At 41.7% G+C, this 27,174-nt stretch overlaps 2 protein-coding genes and 1 long non-coding RNA gene across 4 annotated transcripts in view; 1 reads left to right on the top strand and 2 right to left on the bottom strand.

Annotated features, from left to right (window-relative positions):
- The first annotated feature begins 972 nt into the window (after nt 1-972).
- Nucleotides 973-26,568, top strand: RMC1 (regulator of MON1-CCZ1). 2 transcript variants are annotated; one of them, XM_082234816.1, is made up of 20 exons: nt 973-1,222; nt 4,654-4,730; nt 7,013-7,097; nt 8,263-8,319; nt 10,225-10,311; nt 11,045-11,185; nt 12,139-12,242; nt 13,339-13,428; nt 13,550-13,655; nt 15,144-15,255; nt 16,396-16,440; nt 17,322-17,375; nt 17,756-17,884; nt 18,198-18,304; nt 19,533-19,652; nt 20,452-20,529; nt 21,874-21,978; nt 22,180-22,248; nt 24,738-24,963; nt 26,382-26,568. In XM_082234816.1, exons 1-20 carry the CDS (start codon nt 1,112-1,114, stop codon nt 26,459-26,461), a joined length of 1,983 nt encoding a protein of 660 aa, XP_082090942.1. In that variant the 5' UTR covers nt 973-1,111; the 3' UTR covers nt 26,462-26,568. The 2 variants fall into 2 exon arrangements, with proteins under 2 accessions (XP_082090942.1, XP_082090943.1); XM_082234817.1 differs by lacking the exon at nt 973-1,222 and adding an exon at nt 1,610-1,748.
- Nucleotides 20,613-23,101, bottom strand: LOC309539082. The gene is made up of 2 exons (XR_014222676.1): nt 22,401-23,101; nt 20,613-21,287 (listed from the first exon to the last, which is right to left on the bottom strand). It is a non-coding gene; the product is annotated as an uncharacterized lncRNA (long non-coding RNA).
- The window catches only part of NPC1 (NPC intracellular cholesterol transporter 1), a 35,677-nt gene continuing 34,981 nt past the window's right edge, over nt 26,479-27,174 (bottom strand). Inside the window, exon 25 of the mRNA XM_082234760.1 lies at nt 26,479-27,098. Within this exon, the coding sequence (XP_082090886.1) occupies nt 27,016-27,098 (83 nt within the window). The 3' untranslated portion in view covers nt 26,479-27,015. The remainder of the gene's footprint in view (nt 27,099-27,174) is intronic.

The following is a 27,174-nucleotide window of genomic DNA, read 5'->3' on the forward strand; positions in this document are numbered from 1 at the left end:
TTATTTTAAAAGCTGAAAGTGAATTAAGGACTGGGACAGTTTCTTGTAAGGGGATTTTGAGTCCTCATCTGCAGTACACATTTAAAGCACTTTAAATAGTCTGGGTGGTGGGGTTTTATTTGGGGGGGGGGTTTCCCTTGGTACACAAAGAATAGGTTTGCAATATCCACCCTACCCCCCTCTATAAAGGAACAGGGTCAGGGAAGCACGTAAAAGCAACGAGGACCCAGGCAGCAGCGGCAGCAGCATCCTAGTATGCCCCGCTTCCCTGGATTTAGTGTTAACAGGAAAGGGTTAGAGAAAAAGAAAGACGGAGAACGCGGACACGCAGGAGGGAGGCAACGGCGGAGACGGGAGGGAGGAGCTCAGTGTTCGTCTCAGCGGAGGAGGAGGAATAGCAGCATTTCCCCTTGGAATAAGGGACAGTCGCTTATTCTAAGGGACAGGTGGCGACCTTAAGGCATATGACGCTGCTGGTGCTCCTGCTGTGACGACCCCTCATCTGGACGCCGGCGGAGGCCCAGATCGCCCAACCTCTGGGTGGCAAGACGTCTAAAGGCCAGTTGCAGAGCGTCGCCTCAGAGGCCGCCTGGCCCCCGGGAGAAGCTGCAATGCCGGCCCGATCTGATCAGATGCTCTGCTGGGTGGTCTTCGCTTTTATTTTCATCGTGTATTTTTTGTTTCTATACTGTGAATTTATTTTGTTACCGTTCTGAGACCTGCTGGTATAGGGCGGCGTACAAATTTAATAAAGAACAGCAATAATTTTCTTTTTTTTCCCCACCCCCACCCCCCTTTCTGCCGGTGGGAAGAGCGGAGCGACATTTCCAGTCAAGCGGCCTATAGCGGCGCCTTTGCCGCGTCGTCCTGCGGCGCCTTTAAGGGCCGCCGGCAGCTCCCTCGTCATGCGCAAGAGCCGCCTAACCGGGAAGCGCTTGTGCGGCCACCCAGAGGAGGAGGAGGAGGAAGAGCCGCATCCACCACGAACCGGCTTGTTGTGTGGGAAGCGGGTTTGAGGGGGACAGTGAGAGGAAGAGGCGCGGGAAGGCCCGAAGCGCCGCGCGGGGGGAAAGGCAGTTGCTTGGCGCCGAGGGGCCCCTCTCCCGCTGCCATGGCGACGGCCGCCAGCCAGGACTACTACTTGGCGCTGTGCGCGCGGCCCGTGCACTTCGAGAAGGCGAGCCCCGTCAACTGCGTCTTCTTCGACGAGGCCAATAAGCAGGTGAGGGGGTGGGGTGGGGCTCCGGGCCGAGGGAAGGGGCGGAACCCGCCGGGCAGCCCGTTCCCCCCCCCGCTCCTGCCCCCGTGGAACCGGTCGGTCACGCGGCTCGCTGGCGCCGCCACCCCTGGGATAGCAGGCGCCTCATAATAATAATAAATACAGCAAAGGCAGGAGCTTCCCAACTTTCCCAGACCGGCCCCTCCCTTCAGAAACAAAACCCCCAGCTGCAGCTGCAGTCTATAGCTCCAGAGCTTCTCTTCCTCCCGCAGTGTGGGCCCATCTTCGTGCCTTGTTTTCTCCTGGGGCTCTCCTGGGGGAGTGGGGCCCTCCTCTACCTCTCAACAGTTGCTCCGCAGGTGGGATTTTTAATGCAGGGATGAGAGCGAAAAGGGCGCTAGGCGAAATTTGAGAAAAACTTGTTTAAATGTGCAGGAAGCCTGTGGTCTTTTTTAAAAAAAATATCGGATGAATCTCCTCTCTTTGCCTTCCTTGGAAAGAATTGTGCTTTGTGGACCATCTTAGAAGGGTGTGTATTCCATCCACTTGCAAATCCGGATTCAGCTGTTGAAAGCCACTGCTAGAATCCAGATCTATTGGAATGGGTGGCTTCTGTAAATACTGATGATGATGGTATCTGAAGAAGTGTGCATGCACACAAAAGCTCATACCAAGAACTAACTTAGTTGGTCTTTAAGGTGCTACTGGAAGGAATTTTTTTATTTTGACTATGGCAGACCAACACGGCTACCTATCTGTTACTGATGATGATGTATATTTATAGCCTGGTCATCATCACATAGTTTAATCCCGGAGTGGGGAACAACTAAATAAAAACAATAGCAAATATATACACAGAAAAAAGTTATGTGTCCATAAAGATCTATTAACTAACACACAAATTAACAACTCAGTCATGGGAACAGCCCTGAGAATTACTGTGATCCAGAGTCTTCTCAGTGAAAGAGATTTAGTGCTGTAGGCAGGCCTTGTGTGAGAATTTTGACCCACAGCTGTTGGAGCTGCAGCAAGGCTCTCCAACTTGGTTGTAGGATGGCTGCTTTTCTTTTTACAGAAAAATGGTTCCTGCAATATGTTTGAAGTAATATAACCAGTAAGATGGGTGGATGTTGGGCAGCACTGCCTATTATCTTGTGAAATGTTTGTATCTGTAAAATGACCAGGTGGAACAAGGAACTTCTTTTAATAGTTGCAAAGAAGGGGAAGTTCAGGTGCAGCTCATTGTGTCTTAGGCTGCGGGGAAACTGCCCTTACTGATGCTTTCGGTTCTACAAAAATGTTAAATGTTCAGTTCCCTCTCTGTTCTGAACATTGGCTTTTTTGGGTGTTCTTCTGGCTCTCTGGAATTAGTACTTGCTTTGCCTGGTAGGGATGTCCACATTGTTGCATCATATAGACAGTTTGCTTCAGTTTACTAATAGAACACAAATCATGCTATGGGCAGAAAGGTGAAGGCCAAATTGGGTGCCCATTTCACAATCTCTGCACCTACCATGAGTTTACCTTCAGCACTTCAATTTGCTAGCAGAGATAGTTTTTTCTTGAATCAGTTTTTTAAAGGTGCCGTAAATAACTCATGAGAGAAAATTCTATCCCTTTTCTTAATGCAAGAGCGAAAACTGATATAATTTGCAATATTTTTCTTGAGAAATACAACTTCTAGTGACAATCACATGTCTGAAACACTAATTTAATTAGTGGGTGCTTTCATGTGATCTCTGTTACAGATTCTCCATGTGATTGCTTAAGTTTCTTGAACGGGCTTTGTGTGAGCTTGGTCTTAAAAACAACTGGGAATCTGAAATTTGACATCAAAGCCTGTGTTTGCCACATTGTAGCTTTGACATCTCTTTGGTCTGGTTAAACAGATATGTGCTGTGACATCCTTCTGCTGGTAATTGGACTAAACAAAACAAAACAAAATTCTCCCACGTGCGAACTGTTGCAACACACATTTGACTGTGTGTGTGCCTGTAGTTGTTGAACATTTGGCACAAATTTTCACAATCTCACAAGCACCCTTTTTAGCTGTTCATGGTTATGGACGTTGTGGCTTTTCTGTGTGTGCACAGTCTGGTTATTAGTAAACTTTTCCAATAAGCATATTGTTTGTTTAAACCATCTCTATCCTGCCTTTCTAAATGTGCCCAGGCATAAAATACATCCCAGAGCAAATAAGTACAAACAAAATAACTGTAGAAAACAGTTTCTACTTTCACTCTTGCCAACCCATTTCCTTGTCCTCACTAGCTAAAGCACTTGGGTAATTCCCTTAATGAGGCAAAGGAAGCTGCGAAACTTGAGCAGCTACTGAAAGCGCACTGCCCTTCATTCCAGCCACCCTTACCTGAATAGGAACTTGGAGCAGAGCCTTGTCTTAACAGGCAGATAAGTGTATTTGAGGAGATGTGATCTCTGAGATGCATGTGACTTCTGACTGCCATTGAGTTCCTTGTTTCGGGTTCATAAGCTTACTGGCAGCTTGTACAAATTTATATGCCACCACTTGCCCAAGGCCACCAACAGTTGAGTTGCAGCTTCTGCGCAATCTTTGGGAGTGGTATCATGTAAGAATGAATTATGCAACTGACATATTCTAACCTAGCATTTATCAGTAGGGAGAAGTCATTGGAAGCAAGCCTCACATTGCCCTAGTTGGGGAGGACCCATGAGCAGCATGCAAGTGGCCAAGAAGGAACTGCAACTGTTGACATTTAGAGAAAATAATGAGAACTGGTCCTTTATATTTTAAATAAAATAGTTAAACCAGTTTTTTAAATGAGTAATGCATTAAATTAAACTACATTCATAATTAGAAAGGAATACAGTGGTACCTCGAGTTACATACGCTTCAGGTTACAGACGCTTCAGGTTACAGACTCTGCTAACCCAGAAATAGTGCTTCAGGTTCATAACTTTGCTTCAGGATAAGAACAGAAATCATGCTCTGGTGGCGCAGTGGCAGCAGGAGGCCCCATTAGCTAAAGTGGTGCTTCAGGTTAAGAACAGTTTCAGGTTAAGAATGGACCTCCGGAACGAATTAAGTTCTTAACCCGAGGTATCACTGCAATTATAAAATCTGATGTTTATCTTACTTTGAAAGTTTCTAGAGCAGTGGTTCTTAACCTTGTTAGCGTCATGGATCCCTTTGAGAATCTGATGAAAGCTATTGACCCCCTCCTGAGAAAAATGCACATAATCATATATACACAAACTTTTGCATCAATTTTTTTATTTTTTTGCTCCTAGTTCATTGACCCTGTGAAGCCCATCCATGAACCACAGGTTAAGAACCATGAATGAATGAATGAATGAATGAATGAATTGATTTATTTCAGTCACTGACCATAGTGAGTTAAGAACCCTGTACTAAAATGAACCTAAATCTGGATATTAACTTTTTAATTACTTAGGTTTTTGCTGTTCGATCTGGTGGAGCTACTGGGGTCGTAGTTAAAGGCTTGGAAGACCGCAATCCCATCTCATTCAGGTAAATGTGCTCTAAAACAGAGTGTGCTGCTTAATCTCTTGATAGCCTGGAGTTGGGCTTTAGTTGCAGTGTCTAAGATTCTACCTTGATACAAAACACAATTTTTTTGTTGTAAGAGAAAACTGAATGCTTCTTTGAAAATGCTGATTTGTGTGACTAGTTGAGGCCACTTGTGTTTCATTTAATACACAAGACTTACAACTTTTAAAGAAATGCATACAGCCTACTCTGGCTGACTGCTTTTAGATTGTGACATATTTGGAATCATCATAGCATAAAGCTGTGGGTTCGTTATCTTTGTCTTTCTGGCTGGCTCACTTCTCAGGTGTTCCTTTGAATTATAGGACCAGATAAGCAGTCTTAAGCTTCTCCAGTTGAGGTGAAACATAATCTGGCCATTTATTTAAGGGATTTACATCCTACCTTTCAGTATACCGTATTTTTCGCCCTATAGGACGCACTTTTTCCCCTCCAAAAATGAAGGGGAAATGTGTGTGCGTCCTATGGGGCGAATGCAGGCTTTCACTGAAGCCTGGAGAGCGAGAGGGGTCAGTGTGCACCGACCCCTCTTGCTCTCCAGGCTTCAGGAGAGCCCCGTCGCCAGCCCCGCAAACTAGGGGGACAGCAGGAGGCGCAGCGCGCCTTTCCCGCTGTCCCCCGACTTGGTTAGAAGGCTGGCGGGGGGGGGAGAAGCCTGCTCCTCCCCGTCGCCAGCCCCGCAAACCCGGGGGGCAGCGGGAGGCACAGCGCGCCTTTCCCACTGTCCCCCGACTTGGCTAGAAGGCTGGCGGGGCGAGGGGAGAAGCCTGCTCCTCCCCGTCGCCAGCCCCGCAAACTTGGGGGACAGCGGGAGAGGCGCAGCGCGCCTTTTCCCGCTGTCCCCCGACTTGGCTAGAAGGCTGGCGGGGGGGAGAAGCCTGCTCCTCCCCGTCGCCAGCCCCGCAAACTGGGGGGGGGCAGCGGGAGGCACAGCGCACCTTTCCCACTGTCCCCCGACTTGGCTAGAAGGCTGGCGGGGGGGGGAGAAGCCTGCTCCTCCCCGTCGCCAGCCCCGCAAACTCGGGGGACAGCGGGAGGCGCAGCGCGCCTTTCCCGCTGTCCCCCAACTTGGCTAGAAGGGTGGCGGAGGGCTTTCCCTTCCTCCAGCCCCACAAGCTCCCAGAGCGATGCCAAAGCTGCCAAAGCCCGAGCTTCCCCAGCCCCGCGCCTGGGGGGGGGGAATAAATTTTTCTTCTTTATTTCCCCCCCCCCAAAAAAAAAATCTAGGTGCGTCCTATGGGCCGATGCGTCCTATAGGGCGAAAAATACGGTATGTTTCAAAGTGGTTTACAGTGAAAAATAAAACATAAAATTACAGCATTTAAAACATAGATTAAAGCATCAGAAATATAAATATTAGCACCACCTTCATAGCGTGAAGAGCTCCTGAATTTAAACAGATTAAATCTGGTTTCTGAAATTTAGTGATGGTGCTTTGCCTTCCAGAAAGCAGTCTTAGTGACTGGCTTGTGGTATACAGTCAGGAAATAATCATTCTGCCTATAGAATTAGCAATGAAGCTCTTGATGGTTTTCTTAAGAGTGTCCCTTTACTTTCTCTTGCCATTCATTCCTTTAAGAAGAATAAATCACTGTGGGAGACACAATAGAAGAGTCAGCTAGTGTGGGGAGGTATTGTTTTTGTTAGTTACTATGGTATATATTTTTCTGTTTTCATATTGTCAACTGCCCTGTGATCCTCAGATGAAGGGCAATATAGAAATTTAATTAGTAATAATAATAATACATTTTATCCACAATACTGAGCAAATCCAGCACTCATTAACAACATAGCTGTCAACTTTTAGATTTGAAAATAAGGGATCAGCAGCCTTGAAAATAAGGGATCAGCAGCCTCACCTGTCCTAGGAACAGTCTATGGGATATCTAACAATCCGGGGAAGCAGCGGGAAATGGCGCTGGAATAAGGGAATTTCCTGCAAAAAAAGGGAAGGTTGACAGCTATGTTTAACAAGGAATTTGTGGCGGCAGGGAGGGCAGTGTATGTACTGGAACCTTGGTAGTATAGAGGACCTCCCTCAGCACAGACATACATGCTTTCCAACCTGCCATAATCACAGGCATATTGCTAGTATTCAGTTATCTATTTTGTGCTTTGATTTTTGGCTTCCTGGCATAACTAGGAGCGGTGCCCACTGCGTGCATGCCTTCTGAATAATGTGTATAGGTTTGCTGTGTAAAATGGCCATAAATTATCTCCTCTGACAATTTATTGTTTTATAGAATGGAAGACAAAGGGGAAGTGAAGTGCATCAAATTTTCTTTGGGCAACAAAATATTGGCTGTCCAGAGAACATCAAAGAATGTGGTAAGAAATTGCAAGTTTTAAAAAATAACTCAGATAGTCAAGCACAATGAAATGTAGACTAATAGAGTAGCTGATAATGTTAATACAGTTACTGTGGCTTAGAAGTACAGTGATAGCTCGGTTTACAAACTTAATCCATTCCGGAAGTCTGTTCTTAAACCAAAACCGTTCTTAAACCAAGGGTGCTTTCCCTAATGAGGCATCCCACCATCAGTGCCCTTCCACCGTTCAGATTCTGTTCTTAGACCGAGGTAAAGTTCTCAAACCAAGACACTATTTCTGGTTTTGCTGAGTTTGTAAACCAAATCTTTCTTAAACCAAGGTACCACTGTAATTAGGGAAAGGAAGATTAAAGAAACTTGATCGAATTGAGCCTCTTGGGTTTTATTTCTTTATTCTATTTAAACCTCTGTCTAGGGGCATGTGGGAGTGTTTATAGCCATTTCTTTTGTCCTTGGTGGCTGATATCTTGTAATGGGTTCTCTGCAGGGTTTTTTTCTTTTGTTTTGTATTAATATATTTACTATTAGCTTACCCTGAGTGCAACTGCAGCTCTGGAGGCAAGAGCTTGGGATCTGAATTATGACAGTATTATGACTCACCATTACATCTGTCTGTAAATAATTTTCTCCTTTACATTTCTTCAGTGTCTTGAACAGTATTGCATTCCATGGCCAATTAAAGTTTAGGGAGCATTTAGGTGGAAAGTAGGATATTAAAACAGAAAAGAAGCTCTTAGATGCCTGTCTTAATTTACAAAGAAGAGAGATTCAAGTATATTAATAGTCTTGCTCTATGCAGTTAGGTGTGCCTAAGCCATGGGTAGGCAAACTAAGGCCCGGGGGCCAGATCCGGCCCAATTGCCTTCTAAATCCGGCCCACGGACGGTCTGGGAATCAGTGTGTTTTTACATGAGTAGAATGTGTCCTTTTATTTAAAATGCATCTCTGGGTTATTTGTGGGGCATAGGAATTTGTTCATTCCCCCCCCAAAAAAAATATAGTCTGGCCCCCCACAAGGTCTGAGGGACAGTGGACTGGCCCCCTGCTGAAAAAGTTTGCTGACCCCTGGCTAAGTCAATTAAAATCAGTGAGCTTAGATGTACCTAACACTGTGTGGTTTCAGCCTACGTGTTTCTTAATTGCTGCTTTTCTTGTTGTTCTAGGACTTTCTGAACTTCATTCCAGACTTCCCACAGATAGAATATACTCAAGAATGCAAGGTACATTTAAACAAATACTAAGTTAACTTAGTTAAACCAAGTTAACTCTTTAAAATATTGTAACCTCCATTAACCTTCAGTTTGCTGGTTCATAAAAAAAGTTTCAAAATGCAGAATGGAGTCATCTCACTTTTATGCTGCTATTGTAGTTCTTCAGAATGCTTTAGGTTCTAGCTGACCACTAACACCAGTATTCTTGCCTTTAAAAATAATGTTGACCATCAGCAAGGTTTAGCCAGTAGCTCTCATTTTACAGTGATGAACATTGGGAGGTGAGGAGGAGAAAGCTTGTTCATTTAAGTGGATCAGATTTCATAGTTGGAAGTATTAAAATTCCCAAATCCGTTCTTGAACAAGCAGTAGAAAGTAACAAAGAATTCCCAAGCATGTATAATAAACAGTCCTCTTTCAAGAGGCAGAGCCCTTCTGCTTTTTTAGGAACCTCTCTTGCTTATAATCAGTTTTGAAAAGTACTCAGCCACTTCATGAGATTGCAGTGCAGATAATCTACCCTTGAAGCGCAGTTTCTCTTCCCATTTAGTTAGTCTTGCAATCTGTTCTGAAACATTTATTCAATGTAAGCACGTGATAAAATTTCAGTTATCCTATCTTGAAAAAGCTAGCTCACTGTGCTGATGTTCATAGCGATATGCATCAATTCTTCCCATATTTCTCCAAAATCCAGTTTTGTAATTTACCTGTTTGAGTGGATTCAGGAAACCACCAACTCTGCGCAAACAGCTATCCTAGCTCATGCTGTCCCATGTCTCTTCATCATGTGTTCTTGAATGCATGGAGAGGGTAGTCTGAACTGTGCTTGTGTACATGCAATTTTTCTCATAGAACCTACATCCATGTGATAAATTCTAATTATGTGAAGCAGCTTTTAGAGTCACTGTGAAAGAGTCCAATACAGCAGTTTTCTGTTGTTGGTGTTCTTGATGAATTTCCCCACCTTTCTGCAAAAGTACACAAGTTGTGTCATAAGACAGACTATTCTGTGATTCTGGTATCTCTGACACATGGCTGATCAACTTTTCCTGAAAACCTCAATACTGCTTGTAGGTGTTTTCTAATGATCCAGTCATTCTTTTGTAGTTTAAGCCTATTGCTTCTTGTGTGATCCTTAGTGGGCAGTGTGATTAGCATGCAACAAACATTCTCCTGTTATTTTTTTATATTAAACCTAGCAACTGATGCAGAATATTTCAATCCCCCTACAACTCAGGGGATTAGAATTAATTCAGATTAATTTTGCTTTGTCCATTTTTCACCATGCTTCTAGTCATTTGGAATGGAGCATTATGAGTAACATCTAGCACAGATAGTTACAGATACAAGTAACAGATACAACATTATGATTTGCATGACTGACATTGGATGCCTTTGCTTAACATGTGTGGATTTGCATTTTTTTGTGAGAGGGTGATGAGATAGCCATGTTATCAGATGTCTTGTTTTACAGTATAACTGCTACAAATCTTCACTGAATATTTCAGTTGCATTTGAAAGCTTAATGTTGCAATGAACTTAGTAGAATTTGCTCTGAGTGTGCATGCATAGGATGAGATTCTAAGTTTAGTTTCATATTTCTTTATTATAAACTAAGCTTTAGGATGCTTGACAAGGGTATATGATAATATAATACTTGTATTTGCATAGTGACAAACATGCAGAATGTACTGTATATGATAAAATATTGTCAATGAGGATCCATATTTGCTTGGAAGCTTTACTTGCACATCAGAAGCACTTGTGACACTCTTGAACGTGGGGGACTCCTTTCTAGATTTACTGCTGGAACTGAAACATTTAAACTAGAACAGGAGACCCATGATAATTCTGCCTTAAATGAACTTGTATGCATATTCGCCTATTTCAACTGAATGTTGTTTGCTGTTAAAGACCAAGAATGCCAACATTTTAGGATTCTGCTGGACAGGCTCTGCAGAAATCGTCTTCATAACAGATCAGGGAATTGAATTTTATCAGGTAAGAAAAACAATCTGATTTCCTTTCTTTTAAGTATGTTACGTTGTTCTGCCATATTTGCTCTGTTTTAAAGGCCAAGTGACATTTCAGTGCCAGATGAGCTAAATCCTGTAATTTTGTGTTTGGCTTTTGAAATTTAAATTTTCCTTTCCACACTTAAGTAATCCCATATTGGTGAAGAAGGAAATGAATATTCTAATAGAATACGGCAGGAAAGATCTATCAGCAGTGCTCCCAATTCTAAGCAGTTAGTGGGACCATAGGAAGGGCCTCCCCTCCAGATCGCAAGACTTGAGGTGATGGATGTTGGGAGAGGCTCTCCTTAAAGTATTTGTGTCAGGGCTTTATATCATAATGTCAGTACATCTAATTGGCCTCAGTAGCATATAGGGAGCCAGTGCAGCTGCTTGAAGAATCAGTGTTACCTGATTCCACTTTGATACACACCTGACATCTGAAGGCAGCCCTGTTTAGGGAAGTTTTAATGTTTGGTGCTGTGTATTGTGCTTTTAATATTTGGTTGAAAGCCGCCCAGATGGACGGGGTATAAATAAATTATTATTATTATTATTATTATCATCATCATCATCATCACACAACTCAGAAGTTTTGACAACCAGATTCTGCACATGCCGTCTTCCCACCTAGAGCAAATTTAAATATTTCTTAGGATTAGCAACTGTAAAATATATTGCATTTTTGGAAATATACTGGAATTTGTTTGTGTCTTCAGGTGTTACCAGAGAAGCGAATTTTGAAACTTTTGAAGAGTCAGAATATCAACGTAAACTGGTACATGTACTGTCCTGAGAGTTCCGTAATTCTTCTGTCTACCACAGTTCTTGGAAATGTTCTACAGCCGTTCTATTTTAAGGTAATAGTAGTAGTCGAGTTTCCAGTGTTATCATCCACATTGCTTTACTTAGCTGCTCAAGAGAGCTTTTTAAAACTATGCTGTGTTTCATTACATTCCCTTGCCTTTCATTTGCTCCCAAATGTACACACCTTTCCTACTGCCTTTGGTTTTAAGCTTGGCTATGTTTTATATGGCATTTGGAGGTGCTGTTTGTATGCTCTGGTCAGCAAATGGTTTATCTGGAAGACAGTTTTGTGAGGAGGGTGTGTGTGTGTGTGAACTTGGAAGCATCATGGAGCTGCAGCGAATCTCTACTTCTTTTCATATATCTACCATCTGTCCCCAGAATTTATGAAAAACACACCTTCTATTCAGCACCTGCTTTGACCTGTAGATTTTTTTTTATGTTGTCAAGATTTCAAAGGAAAAGTCTCCAGTAAAACATGTCAGAAGTCAGTCATAATGTATAACTTTTGTTTTAACCCCATGACTTAATTTCCTTTCCGCCAAAGATGAGGTTTTTGTAAGTTGATTTAGTAGTGCAGGTCACAGCTGCAAATTAATTTTGAGAAAAAACTGTAAGGTGGGCGGGGGGCGGACAGATTCAGTGCCAGCAGAATATTTTTAGATGACAAAGTACCTTGGACATTTTCTAGCTTCAGTTTGTGCTAGCTTACTTAATAGTTAATGTTGGAATATTAAGTAGCGAAATGGATGCCTCGGATAGGTTATTTAATGAACAGTTCGCTCAATCATAAACCTATTTTTGTGGATCATTAAAATCAACGAGTATAATATTAAGTTGCAAATTTAGAATTGCAAGTTTAAAACTTCATTTTACTGCTTGGGACTGGGTACGCTCATGTTTCTGCGAGAAAATATTATAGGCTGGGATAATTTTTATGAAAACCATAAGAGGAACCACATAGAATTAGAATTATATGCAACCCTTTCAACATGCTTTCTTCTAGGGTGGAACTATGTCAAAGCTGTCCAAGTTTGAAATTGAATTACCCGCAGCTCCAAAGGCGTCCAAACTCAGTCTTTCTGAAAGAGATATTGCTATGGCTACAATGTAAGTATTATCGTTGGGGTTTTTTCCCTCCGTTTAGATTTATGTTCTAAAATGTGGACATGTTGATCTTAATATCTCTTCCTTTTTTTCTTTCTTACTAAGCAATTGGTTTGCTCTACGGTTCTGTTTCCTAAGAGAGGATGTGAAATAGCTACAGATAACAGCCACTTTCTAAGCCCACTTATTTCAATGAACAAAGGAAAGAAGAAACTTAAAATGTACACAGCAGAGCAAGTTACTGAAGCCTAGTTTGTTTTGAATTCAGGAGTCCCCTCTTGAACACCTTAAAATTGATTTTCCCCCCCCTAAAAGGAACTGCCTGAGACAGGCAGAGACCCTGGCCCAATCCTCCCTATATTTACTATACTCTCTTTATTTGGTTACTACAATAATGCATTTCATCTTTTCAGCCCAGAATCTTTCAATTCCGCTTTCCTTTCAACTTGAAAAATACTGGTCCTTTCTGTGCAGCTTCGAAGTTGCACCTATCCTTAGTTCCATGGATTGGCACCTTTTTAAAATTAATTCTGTATTAATTTCAGTGCAGGAGTTAAGGAAACTTTTAAGTCTTCCTCAAAGGAAATAATGATTCTACTGTGAGGGATTCCACTTACGGAATTGTGAGCCTTTATTTAGAAGCATTATCAATATAAAGGTAAAGGTAAAGGGACCCCTGACCATTAGGTCCACTCTGGGGTTGCGGCGCTCATCTCGCTTTATTGGCCGAGGGAGCCGGCGTACAGCTTCTGGGTCATGTGGCCAGCATGACTAAGCCGCTTCTGGCGAACCAGAGCAGCACACGGAAACGCCGTTTACCTTCCCACTGGAGCGGTACCTATTTATCTACTTGCACTTTGACGTGCTTTGGAACTGCTAGGTTGGCAGGAGCAGGGACTGAGCAACGGGAGTTCACCCTGTTGTGGGGATTCGAACCACCGACCTTCTGATAGGCAAGTCCTAGGCTCTGTGGTTTAACCCACAGTGCAGTATTGTAAATTATAATGGCTGTCAAGAGAGACCTTAGAATCCATCCATACCCTTTACTTTGAAATTTACTCATGAGTTCATATGAAATAGAATAATTTTATCTCCTTAGATATGGGCAACTTTATGTTCTGTACTTGAGACACCACTCACGGACATCCAACAGCACAGGAGCTGAAGTAGTTCTTTATCACTTACCAAGGCAAGTTTGTGTGTTATTTATAATTTTGATTGTTGAAATTAAAGGATAATAAAATAATAATAAAATCAATGCTCTTGATGATAATACGCTCTCTGTCTCTCCATGCTTAAATCTACCACAGAGAAGGCTCCTGCAAGAAGTTGCATATATTGAAGTTATACAGGACTGGCAAGTTTGCACTAAATGTTGTGGACAACCTGGTGGTAGTTCATCATCAGGATACTGAGGTACTACTTTTCCTTGTGGTTTTATTTCTCATATTAAACATTAACAGCTGAAGCCTTCCATTTTATCTTCCTTTGCCTGCTTGTGCTTCAGATTGTTAAAATCATTCATTATATACAAGAATAAAGTTAGGTGAAAGTTGTAGCTGTGTCGGGCACGACAAATCTTTTAAGAGCATCGAAAGAGCCGGCTGGATCAAGGCCATGGTCCTTCTCGTCCAGCATCCTGTTCTTACAGGGGCCAACAAGATGCCTGTGAGGAAGCAGCCAACAGGCTTCAAGCACAAGAGCACCCAGCCCTCACTCCTCCTGCGCTTTCCAGGAACTGGTGCTCAAAAGCATTACTGCCTCCAACTGTGAAGGCAGAGCATAGCCATTACGACTAAAAGGTACAGGTAAAGGTGCCCCTGCCCGTATGGGCCAGTCCTGACAGACTCTAGGGTTGTGCGCCCATCTTGCTTAAGAGGCCGGGGCCAGCGCTGTCCAGAGACACTTCCGGGTCACGTGGCCAGCGTGACAAGCTGCATCTGGCAAGCCAGCGCAGCACACAGAATGCAGTTTACCTTCCTGCTAGTAAGCGGTCCCTATTTATCTACTTGCACCCGGGGGTGCTTTCGAACTGCTAGGTTGGCAGGCGCTGGGACCGAACGACGGGAGCGCACCCCGCCGTGGGGATTGGAACCGCCGACCTTTCGATCGGCAAGCCCTAGGCGCTGAAGCTTTTACCCACAGCGCCACCCGCGTCCCATGCCATTACGACTAGTAGCCCCCAATAGCCCTTTGGTGAGATCTAGATACCTTCATGTGCAAAAAGAATTCCACTAGCACAACAGAACTTCCGCTGTTCCAGAGGCTCCGCCCTGCCTTTGCTACTCCAGTGGTCGATGGCTGTTGATAGCCTAGGAACAAAGCCCACCACCATGTGTCATTAGTGGATTATTTTAAAAATCAATGTGTGTAATTATCATACCGTAGAATGATGGAGGAAGACGGAAGAGAAGTAAATCAATAACTGCATATTGTGGTGTAATGAAACTGGGGAGAAGTCCTGTTAAACCAAGAGAACAAGAGGAGTGGGGAAAGGAGAGGCAAAAGGGGGCCTGCAGGCAAAATAGCTGTGCTCAGTGTTTGGGGGAAATTGGTGAATGAGACTGTATGCATGTTGACCTATTGCTAGTATAACTTCACATGTGAGTTTAGGCAAAAGACAGCTGGTTACTGGCAGCACTGGATTTTGCTAGGGTGGTTAAATGGACAAGTTGTAATTCTGACATGCATCTAAGTATGTGCATGTGGTCTGATTGTAAATGGGCTGTATGTGAGTTTTGGCTTTGGCCCCACACTCTGTTAGCAGTTGGCCCTTGAAGGTCCTCCACACCTCATATAAGAAGTCTGACAAGGCTACTCCACCATTTTTGCACTTTTCCATATACATATGAACTAGTTTTGATGTGCATCACAAGGGAACTTATTTCTTTTTGTCAATTTTAGACCTCTATTATATTTGATATCAGACTCAAAGGAGAATCTGATGGCACAGTTACCCTTCACCAGCTTGTACTTCCAGCTCGATCTATACAACCCTATCAGATTCCTGTGGCAGGTAGGGGTCTTTTGTTTTCTGTTTAACTAGCTTGGAAATCTAGTTGGTAGAGAGATCTAAAGAAAGAGATACTGGAAAATGTAACATTTGACTGTGCATCTATCACTTGGGTTTCCATTTTATTTAACAACTAAGGAATGATGTTGTTTAACTTTTGCTAAATGTTTCAAATATCTTGTTCCTGGGAAGAAATAGTATCATTTCTAGGCAGCTGTTGGCTGTCATTGCCTGGAGAGAGCTAGCAGGTCCCCTGGCCAGGATTGACCTTGCTTAGAAGCTTCCCCTTCTTGTGTTTGCCCCTCCCCCCACGATTGCAGCTTTTAAGCAGCCTGTGTCTCTACACCAGAGTAGTCTTCAGCTCCATGTGAAACACTGAAAATTTCATGTTCAGTTGTCAATTTGAACGAGATTTGGAAAATGAAGACTAGCTCTCTGAGGTTGGCTAGAGTCTTTGCTTCCTGATTCTTATACAAAGATGGATGGAAATTTGAGTGAGCTGTATGAAAATGTACTGAGAAGCCCCTTTTCAGTCACTTTCCCACCATATGCCTCCACCCACAGTGAGTGTAGCCGGAGTATCAAGGGAAAGTATGAAGACCAGGTGCTGGGAGCTTTAAACCACCTAGCAAATAACCTTCTCTATCCTGTGTCACCTGGGTGTCTGTTTCTGCCCTTATGCAAGCCCTGTCTCTGCAGGCTCAGTTCTGACATTTGGGTCACAACATGGTACACGGGAGATGAGGAGTGGTGCTGCTCCTTAACCACCATTTCATGGGCACTTTCTCCAGATTCCACCCAGAATTCTAAATATGCCTATAGCTCTAAAACAAAAGTGATCCCTTGAGGGAAGGTGTTGGGGACCCTGTGCAACAAATAGTCAACCTCTGTGTTGGCTATAAAGGATTTAGTACTGTAGCTAATTCATTAGTAAATGCTAATAAGCAATATATTTATTTTATCTATTTTTTATGTGAATTTGTTGTTTTATATGAATTTCTTGGGCCTAATCCTCCTAGACCATAGCCTTAACTCTTCAAGGTATATTGATATGGAATAGATTTCTACTGTGAATCTTTATCAAAACAAATTAATCTCTTCAGGATCATGAGTAATTGATACAATTTCTTTCTCCATGTACAGGTCCAGCTTCTGTAACCAGTCAGTTCCCGGTTCCCTGTAAACTCTGTATCCTTCAACAGTTTGTGTTTTGTTCTGAAACTGAACCCCAGATCTTTTCTCTCTCTTGTTTGATAAACATGTTGCTTTTTATATCTGGAGGGAGCAGAATTGAAAAATATTGCAATAGAAATATGCATTGAATCTTTGAAGAGTATAAAATAGCACTATTTGGCATGCAACACAGTCCTATGCTTGGGCCTTCAGTTGGGTTTATGCCCAGTTAAGTGTGCTCAGTCTTATTTCCCCAGCCTTATGAATCAATAACTTTATCATGTGATAAGACTTGGGGGTGGTTGGGGTGCCAGGATTAAGCTTGCACATCTCCCTTTTGTATATTAAGTTAGTCACATAACTGTTTGGATCCATCTCATAAAGTGACTTTGTTTTTGCCCCCCCTCCTTATCATATATTTATTTCTAACAAAACATAACCAAATATAATAACATATGCCAAAGAATATAGAATAAAAATAGAGTAATGGGATATCTAGAGCTGACAATACAGGAAAAGATTTATATATATACACAAACACACAAGCATAACAAATTAATGACACAAAATTCAGAGTAGCACAAATTGGTTTACTTTATTCTGTATTCTGTATTCAAGTACATTATGAAATGGCTCCATTTCTCAATGAAGATATTATCTAGTTGTCTACCCTCTCTTCATATATGTCAGCCTAACCACACATACTGTGCTTCAGATTTTGTTAGTCATTCTCTCATGGATGGTGTTCTCATTTCCCCCCAATTTTGACAAATAGCAATCCTAATAGTAATTTTGGCAGCATTTAAGAGGTGCCATGAAGTGACTTTGTAGACCCCTGAGACCTTATAGAGACTCTACGGCCAATACATTTCTGTGGAGTTTTGTTTAACATTTAGATTCTTCATCCTGGATTGTCTTTCAGCCTGATATTATCATCAGTGCAAGCGAAGGTATGTCTGAAGCTGTCAGAACTCTTCTGTTTTCATCAGTTTGTGTAATTAAAATGCTATCTTTTTTTTTTTTTTAAACCACAACCAAGTATGTTCTATCCTCATATTTAAGATATTAAAAAACCACACTCAGGCGGGTTGGTGGAATATCTGACTCAATGAAAAGCTAGTTATGAATCAGTAACTTCTAATGTAGTATAGTATCATAATGTGGTTGTAAGGGAATGTTTTGGTCTGATGTTGGAGTCTGTTTGTACAAGCATTATATAAGGACAAAGATACTATATGTAAAGTCTGGCTTGGAAGTGGCTCATGTTACTGTTGTAAGTTTAGATTCCTTTTGGAAAAGGATTTGCTATTGGGTTTTTTTTTCTTTCCAGGTTACCTCTGGAATCTGCAGGTGAAACTGGAGCCTATAGTAAATCTCTTACCAGACAAAGGAAAACTAATGGACTTTCTTCTTCAGAGAAAAGATTGCAAGATGGTTATTCTTGCTGTGTGTTCTCAGAGTAAGATTTTGCTTCCAGTTTCCAGGAGCTGTTCTTTTGAAAAACTTTGTAAGAAGTTAATTCTAAAAGCACTCTCTTGCACACTATGCCATTCCCATATTAAGTACCTAAAGTATCAGTTATCTGGCCTCTAGTTAGCATAAGAAGATTTAAGGTTAACTATATTATGGTGACTACCAGCTAGTTTATTGTAGTATGAAATGTGGTTCGGAGCGATGCATAAATACAGATACTAATTTTCAGAGGTATTTGCAGAATTTAATATGCCAATGTTCCTTGCCACTAATTTCATCGTGTGTGTTTTTTGTTGTAGTGTTAAGTGAACCAGACGGAGGATCATTGAGTGTGGTTGCTACCGTTTTTGACAAACTCAATCATGAATATAAGAAATACTTGGAAGCAGAGCAGACTTACAATATGGCAAGTTATGAACATCATTTTCTTTGCCATGTGCCTTGTATATACCGTTTCTGATTAGCAGTAATCTTTGATCGCTGATTTGACAGTGTTCAAATCTGTAATTCCTTGCACAATGAAAAGTAGCTTCTCTAATACACACACACACACACACGTAACTAATGCTCAGATATGATCACTGCAATCCCTAAAAAAGGAACTAGTTAATTTTTAATTTGTGGGGAAAAATAATTCCACACCAAAGTCCACTAAATATGTGAAGCTGAATGTTGGAAGATTCAGGACAGATAAAAGAACGTACTTCTCCAGGCAGTGCATAGTTAGGCTTTGGAACATACTCCCATAGGAGGCAGTGATGGCCACAAACTTGGATGGCTTTAAAAGAAGATTAGACAAATTCATGGAGGATAAGGCTATCATTGGCTGTTACGCATAATGACTATGCTCTGCCTCCACAGTTGGAGACAGTATGCTTCTGAGTACCTGTTGCTGGAATCTGCAGGAGGGGAAAGTGCTTTTGTGCTCAGGTCCTGCTTACGGGCTTCCCATGGGCATCTGGTTGGCCACTGTGAGAACAGGACATCCAGCAGGCTCTTATATTCTTACGTATTTGAAGGCATTGCCATTTTAATTAAAGTTATAGTTCTGGTTTAATCCTGATTTTACTTATTTTGTATACCTTCCTTTCTTTGAAGATCACAGGGCAGTTCGCTACATAAAAATACATCTTTTGTGTTCTCATTTTGTAACAAAAAACCAGAAACAAACCAATAACCCCCCTCCCACAAACACATTTAAAGGCCATAGATAGTTTAATCAGCCAAAAGCTCTGTTATAGAGAAACATTTTCACCTGGTGCCTAAAGATACGTAATGAAGGCGCCTGGTGAGCCCCCCTAGGGGAAAGCATTCCACAGACTAGGAGCCACTGCAGAAAAAGCCCATTCTCATGTTGCCACCCTCATGGAGGAGGCACCCGAGACATAAACATGGATTTTGGTCAGTCATTGGAATCTATTACCAAGTAAGGCGTGGTAGCTGACTAAGTCACTTTTGAGTAGACTGATTAAGTTAATAAACATTACTTAAATTCAGTAATTTCAGTGGGTCTACTCGAGTATGGCTTTGTCAAATACAACCCAGTGTATCTAGGTGTCGAGGTATAAAATTAGTAAGTGCTATCAGCCCTTCAATATATGTTATATCTCAAAATATTTTCTGGTATTTTTCAGGCACTAGAAACTGGGCAGAGCAGAAGCAATCCACCTCCCAAACGGCCAGTTCGTACCCAGGCAGTTATTGATCAGTCAGACATGTATACGCATGTTTTGTCTGTTTTTACAGAAAAAAAGGTTGGTTGATAAAGACACACCAGCACGCTGATTTAACTTCATAGGTCTTCATATGTTAGTTCAAAGGGAGGCGAGTATTAATCACAGCTGACAGTAACTAATACTGTTGTGATAAACAGAAGGTAGTTTGTCAGTCTCTCTGAAGCAGGAAGAAAGTCTGAATAGCTGTCAATCAGACACTTTAAACCTGGGGGTCCTTATCATGTCCCCCGCCACATGCTGTCTTCTCCACATTGCACCAGATATATTTTTTTTATCTGACAGGTGGTCTCCCTAGTGTGTAGTGCTCCTCCTCTGGCTGCTTGTTATTTCTCACTGAGCTTTTACTGCCCATGCCCACATCATTCTTAAAATGATAGCCAACCTTTTCACTGGCTGAAGAGCAGAGAGGACCTCTGTACCTGTGTGTTGTAGGTACAAGGACAAAAATTGAGTTGATGGAGGCCATGGGAAGAAAGGCGGAAGCAAGGACTATGGCTGCAGGTGGGCTGTGAGAGAGGAAGTTGGTTGACAGAGAGAGAGAGCGTATTTTCTGGGGCTCAGACCCCACTTCTGCCTTGTTTTACTGCCTCTTGGGCAAGTTACTTACCTTCTAGGCTCACCAGTTTGACTTCTGTAATGAATGTTTTGTGACTGATGATGGTCATGAATGGGACACGTTCCCCCCGGCAGACATTTTGTGACACTTTCTCAAAGGTAGAAATGAGTCCACAAACTAAAAAAAATGACTCCTGATTTAAACAGATTCTTTATTGGAGTTGAAGCATCTCCTTTAGTAAATTCTCCTTTTCCTGTTTAGGAAGCACCTCACAAGTTCACTATAGCTGTCCTAATGGAGTATATTCGCTCACTCAACCAATTCCAGATAGCTGTTCAGGTAAAAACTTAAAATGTCTTGTTAATTAAGATTATGATTCTCTATCCCGGTTAACTATTTTTAGACTGCACACTAGTTACCAATTTTTGAAATATTAAAGCTGTTTGTTAAGTAAAATTAAAATGTGCTCATTCCCCTTATACAGACATTCTACATTCTTTTACAGAACCGTTGCATTAGTTTGCATGTAATGATATATGAAGTTTTAGAGGTGATTTGAGGTGACAGAGCAACTTATAGATATCAACTAAGTATAAATATGACAAATAGCACTATGAAGAGTTTGGGCTAGCAATGAACAGATGTGTTGGGATCAAAGCTACAGTTGTACAATTTTTTTTCCTTCTGAAACGCTGGAGTGTTTGCTTAGTCAAATATTCAGGATTGGAAATGAGCCTTTGTAAGTGTGCTAATTTTGTGCCCTTGTGTCGGCATCTTTCAGTGTAAGGTTTCTAGTTCACGTGTGAATATACATGCACCAATACAGTTGGAGAAAGTCCATTCGTTTGCCACCACCTCTCATACACTGCATTACCCTCCTTCAAATGGAGAGCTCTGCTCACCCAATAGTATTAGGTAGGCTGGATTAGTCTTAAAGGTAGTATTGAGTTTCAAGTTGCTTTCAGCTACAGCTCCTTCCATCCAGGCACTTGAACCTCCGTTTGCTTGTCCAGTCTTCCTGCTCCAAAGGCCACAAATGCTATAGGGAACTATCAACAGGGCAGGCTCATGAGAAAATGTCTCAATTCCCTTTCAACCTCCAGAAGAGAAAAAAGAAAAATCTGTTTGAGTATTCTTAAACCCAGTAAACCCCTTCCCAACAGAGAAAGTAGGGAGTTGAAAAGAATTTAGCTCAAGTTGAAGAAAAATCCAGAGGCTTCAAGGATCAACCTTGCTCTGTTCAGACTTCATATCTGTTCCTGCTGCCTTCTTCTCACTGGCCAGCTGGCCAAGAGGTTGAAGTAGGACGAGCTGCAGCCAAAGAGCTTACTAACCTATCTGAAGAGTTCAGAGCAGGGCAAGGGGAACCTGTGGCCCTCTTCATGTGATTGGACTCAGACTCCCATCAGCATGGCCAGGGATGATGGGCGTTTGCATCTGGAAGGCCACGGGTTCCCCATCTCCGCTATACAGACTAGTAGCCTTTAGCTCTACTAAGTTCTAGTACTGAATTCAGAAAATTATAGTATTTTTTAAAAAAACAACAACACCCTGCATGTATATGTGCCCTTTTTCAGTTAACTTTTCTTGTGTTTCACCCCCTAGAACTAAGGTGATAACGTAGTAGTTAAATACTTGCCTAGTTACTACTGGTTTAAGCAGTCTTTTTCCTTGCCTCCTTAGCATTATCTATATGAACTGGTTATCAAAACCCTTGTTCAGCACAACCTATTCTATATGCTTCACCAGTTCCTGCAATATCATGTTCTCAGTGATTCAAAACCTCTGGTAAGTTAGTTTCTTTCGTCCTTCACCATACGGCTTTCATTGCTTCTTGGTTAATTCTATGCTGCCCTTTCACCAGACTTTGTAGGTGTATCTTCATAGCAGGAATCTGGACTCTGGCTCACACTGTTTTCAACCATGCTACTTTTAGGTTTTAACACATAATTGTGAAGTATTAAGACACTGTTGAACTTCCTGTTTCAGGCCTGCTTGTTACTGTCGTTAGAGAGCATTTACCCTCCAGCACATCAGCTCTCCCTGGATATGTTAAAGGTAAGTACACAGAGAAAACTTTTAACATGCGATTTCCTTGTCTGCTTATATACCAACAAGCAATCATGAACAAGTATAAATGATCAGAAGTTATAAGTAAGGTAAAGATATAATCTTCATGTCCAGAGTATAGAAAGGATGATTTGTCTTACCTGAACAGTAGATTTATTAGGTAGATGATTAAGTACTCAGATTGGGCTGTTCCTTTTGCATGAGACTCAGACAGGAGAAAAGAATTGTGGGAGGTAGACCATTTCTCCTCAGTTTTTCCGACTTGCCAAGCAGGAGCATCACGACAAAAATCTAAAACTAAATTAAACACAAGGCCTGCCTCCCCCTGCCTAACACGTGAACAGGAACGAAAGTAAAGAAAGTAATGTGCAGCAGCATGGGGGGGGGGGAACCTGCATGTCAAGAAAACAAACCCTCCATGATAAAACTCAGGCATATAATAAATTATAATGTCATATAATGAATACGGTAATAAACCCTGCTCATGAAATTGACTCAACTGCAGACCCACATAGGGATGGTTCTGAATACTTCATTGTCCACCTAATAAATCTGCTATTCAGGTAAGACCAATCATCCTATTTATTATGGTGGACGATGAAGTGTTTGGATTGGGACATACCACATCAATTCCCAACTGGGCGGGACCCAACTGCAGTTGAGCTAACTATAGAACCTGATGAAGGACTGTGCGGCCAAAGGCTGCATCACTTGAGGGTAAAAGATCTAGCCTGTAATGCCTCGTGAACGTATTGGCCAATGCAAAGCAGCTATTTTACGGATATCCAGCAGGGAAGCATTGGCAGCAAAGACCGCCGACATAGAAGCTGAACTGGTAGAACGTGGAAATATATGTGATGGAGAAGGTAACTTAAGAGACTCATAAGCCGACAGTATGCAAGCACGTAGCCATCTGGATAATGTGGCAGAAGAAACTCTTTCCCAGAGATGAAGTATGAAGAGACACAAACAAGACACCTGTAGTTCTAATGTTCTTTGTACGATGGATATAGATCTTCAAAGCCCGCCGCACATCCAAAGAATGCCCAAGCCTTTTCTTTTGGATGCTGCAGATTAGGACAAAACATTTGAAGCACCAACTCCTGTTGAATGTGAAATCTTGAAAGTACTTTTGGTACAAAAGTGGGATCAGTGTGAAGCACAACCTCGTCTTTGTGGAAAATACAGAAGTGTTTAGCCAGCGATAAGGCAGTCATGCTTATGGTCTGATGATAAGGAGGTGAGAAGGGCATCCTTCAACGGATCAATTAAAGAAGCAGGCAAGTTCACCTTCAAAACTTCTGATAAACCTTGACTCATTGGTGACAATGAACTTTGCTCATTAGACCCTAATTGGGCATCAGCAAAACCCTGAAATTCAGGCTCAGAATCAGAGGACATGGCTATGTCATTTGTATTGCCAGCAGGTGGCAGTAAAACCTCACTAGATAACTGAGCCAGGGCTGCGTGGCTGAGTCATGGATTGCTCTGAAGGAGGTTTGTTTACCTTACCAACAACAGGGGGGGGGGATGGAAAGAGTGATTTAAGTGACTGTGAAAAGTATTAGAGGACCCTGCTAGGTTTAGCTGCTTCAACTTTTGTTTCACTTTTTTATGTGGAGAGGCACCCAAGCCTTGCAGAGACTCATAAGAACGCCATCAAAATTTAGTGGGAAGAAATTGAGCCACTGAAGCAGACTGCTGATTCCGTTATTGTTGCAGGCAAAACATGTTGCAACAGCCCTTTGCAGCAGACAGGAGAAAAAGAAGTTGGAAGCTTATTTTCTTTGTCCCTTAACCTTTCTTTGCAGAAGCAGCAATTCTTGTAGAAAAGCTGATGCGCTGAATAAAGGGTCCAAAAGGACGCTGAGAGTAAGGCGCTGAGCGGCTGTTTAGGGAAGCAGCGCACAGTCACTGCAGGAGGCAGTCTGTGAAGCAAAAAAGTTGAAGGAAAAGGCAACTCAACCGCTGGCAACAGCCAGCAACAAGGAAAAAAGATAAAAATTAAGAAATTAATGAAAAAATAGAAGTAAAACACTGAACATAGAATAGGGAAACATGTTTAGCAGGGAGACAATGGTGCTTTTTTCTTTTTACCTCAGCAGAGGACACATAAAAGGACTGACACCAAACAGTAACAAAGACAGGCAAAGTTGCCAGTAAACAACTAAGGAAGAGGAAGATTACTAAGTAACTAAGAAAGTAGTTAAAGAGGACTCAGCTGACTAGCAGTCAACAAAACATTGAGAGCTGGGAGAGCCAAACTGCTCAGTCCTAGGCAGGAGGGGGAAAAACTGAGGAGATACGGGTCTACCTCCCACAGTTCTTTGCTCCTGCCTGAGTGTCTTGCAAGAGGAACAGCCCAATCTGAACACTTCATCGTCCACCGTAATAAATGGCAAGATCATTCCCCTTGTGTGTTGGATTTAGGGCTTTCATTAGTTCAGCAGGCACTAATGTAGTCACTTTGCTTTCAGAGACTTTCTACTGCAAATGATGAAATAGTGGAAGTTTTGTTGTCTAAACATCAGGTACTGGCTGCCTTGAGATTCATCAGAGGTATTGGAGGCCATGATAGTATTTCTGCTCGAAAGTTTCTTGATGCAGCAAAGCAGACGGAAGATGAGATGCTATTCTATACCATATTCAGGTTCTTTGAGCAGAGAAATCAGCGATTGCGTGGAAACCCTAGCTTCACTCCAGGTAAAGTGTCCATTTGCAAAGCGGGGAGGGAAGTGTGTCAAGATAATCCCAGCCAGCCTGTATCTTTTTATAGAAAAGTTTATTAAACAAGATTGTGTCTTGTAAATCTTAGTAAGCTGGGATAGACTCAAGGTTCAGCAATCTGTTCTTGTACTTTTGGCCACTTACAACCAACGTTGGTTCCAAATCTGCTTTACTGGTAAATATTTTCAGTGAGCCTGCTTAAGAGAAAATTGGAAAAACTGCTGTGGTTTATAGAGTGAATTTAGGGACTTGGCTAAGCCATTTAAATGGAGCTTGGCCACATTTTAGTGAATATTCGTACAAGTTTATTAAGATAACTGAACAGTTGAGGTATTAATACACAACCTGTGGTAAGTTGCCCCTGTCCTCCGTAAGCTGTCTAGACCATACATTTTTAGAACACACTAGCTTTTAAAGAAGTTTAAAGCACTGATTTACAGAGTTCAAATAAAGATAACCCACCACAAACTGTACTGTTTTGCTCTTAAAATATCATTTCTGCAATTAAAGGCACTGTGTCTACATTTTGAATACTGATTTGACAGATTCTCATAGAAAATGACAACTGTAGTAAAGACCATTTAATAGATGGGTAGTGGTTGTGGGGAATCTGCTGCTATATGTTTTGGGTTTCAGGAATTCACTTTTAGTCAGAGTGCAAGTAGAAGGAGGACTTATTTCGCTGTAGCTGTTTAGATACATTATACTCAACATCAACCGCATTTAATTTATTTTAATGGAGGTACTCTGAATATGACTTAATTGAATACTTCCCTTGGCCAGGGAAGAGTATAGATGCATGCATATATCACCATTTTTACCTTGAAAGTCCTCCACACTCAAATCATGAAAGGCCTTCTTTCAGGTATACCATGGTGTGGATTTCTTAGTAGCAGGGTTTAAGCATAACAGTGATAAAGAACATAGAAAGGCCTCCTTCCCCTCAGTTTGATTAGGTATGTCCCAGTGTTTGCGGCAATACAAGGCTTATGGGAATCGGCTAGTCTGAATGTAATTTCATACTGTGACAGATATTGCCAAGATAGTGTCATGGACAATTGTGCTGAAGTTTGGACAAGAGGAGGGTAGAGAAACTATTCTAGTGCTGGCTGAAGTGGCATGTTATTTTGATTGTGCTGAGAATCCAGTTTTGTCATAGTAGTAACTTAGCATACAACAGTAAGTACATATTAAACTACTTCCAGTTCATCAACTCTTGGTACGAAGTTTCAGTGCAATTTTTTTGATGTACTATGTTATTGAGCTGGACCAGTGGTCCTGTCTAACAGGTGTGACCAGTCTAGAAATCCTCAGGAACTGCATTCAAATTAAATAAAGTAGTGGGAAGGTATTTCAGATTTAATTCCACACAGTCTTTTTTGTTTGTTTTACAGGAGAGCACTGTGAAGAGCATGTTGTGTTTTTTAAACAGGTATTTGGAGACCAAGCACTAATGAAGCCTACTGCTTTCTGAAGTAGAAAAGCTATACGAAATGTATAAACTTAATTTATTGCATTTTATGTACTGATACTTTTGACCTACAAAAATTCCTATTTTATAATAAAGTATATATACACACAGACCCTTTGGCAAATTATTAAAATATTATTTTTCCACTAATGGCTCATTTGTCTCTCCTAAAAATAGAGCCACAAATTGCATTGACTTGCATTTAAAAAGTAGTGTCAGTGGGTCAGCAATCTATTCTCATACATGTCACTTTATATTTCATCAGGAAAGCAAATTCATTGTGTGAAACACTTTCACAAGAATAAAAACTAGAATGTATTAAATAATAATAATTTATGATCCTTCCAATTTTAGTAACACTGTAACTGAAATATGCAGTACTTCCTGGGTCCAAGTTGTTCAGAACTACTGGTCATCTACTTGGGTAGATCTCTAATCTGTCCAGTAATAGTGGTTTGTAGTTGTGCGACAGTAGTCATAGAAACTTGCTGAAACTTATGGTGAAAAGGGCTTCAGGTAGAATTCAACGAGTCCACTGACCACTTTGTTTAAAATGGCTAGAAGAATAAGAGTCTCTCTCTCTCTGTACCTTTGTTTCTCTCTTGTGCTGCACGTGCTTTAGCTTTATTTACTGAGGGTCCTGTGAAGGAAAAGGGAAAAGTTACCAGTTTGATAGTGGTTGGTTCTGCAGAGACAGAAGTAGTATCCCAAAATCA

The sequence above is a fragment of the Podarcis vaucheri genome (genome assembly GCF_965113315.1).
Source record: "Podarcis vaucheri genome assembly, chromosome: 8".
Classification (NCBI taxonomy): Eukaryota; Metazoa; Chordata; class Lepidosauria; order Squamata; family Lacertidae; genus Podarcis; species Podarcis vaucheri.

Coding starts and splice junctions, on each gene's coding strand:
- RMC1 (XM_082234816.1), top strand. CDS start 1,112: ATGGCGACGGCCGCCAGCCAGGACTACTACTTGGCGCTGTGCGCGCGG. Junction 18,305..19,532: donor CAGAGCAGACTTACAATATG/GCAAGTTATGAA, acceptor GGTATTTTTCAG/GCACTAGAAACTGGGCAGAG. Junction 24,964..26,381: donor AAACCCTAGCTTCACTCCAG/GTAAAGTGTCCA, acceptor TTTGTTTTACAG/GAGAGCACTGTGAAGAGCAT.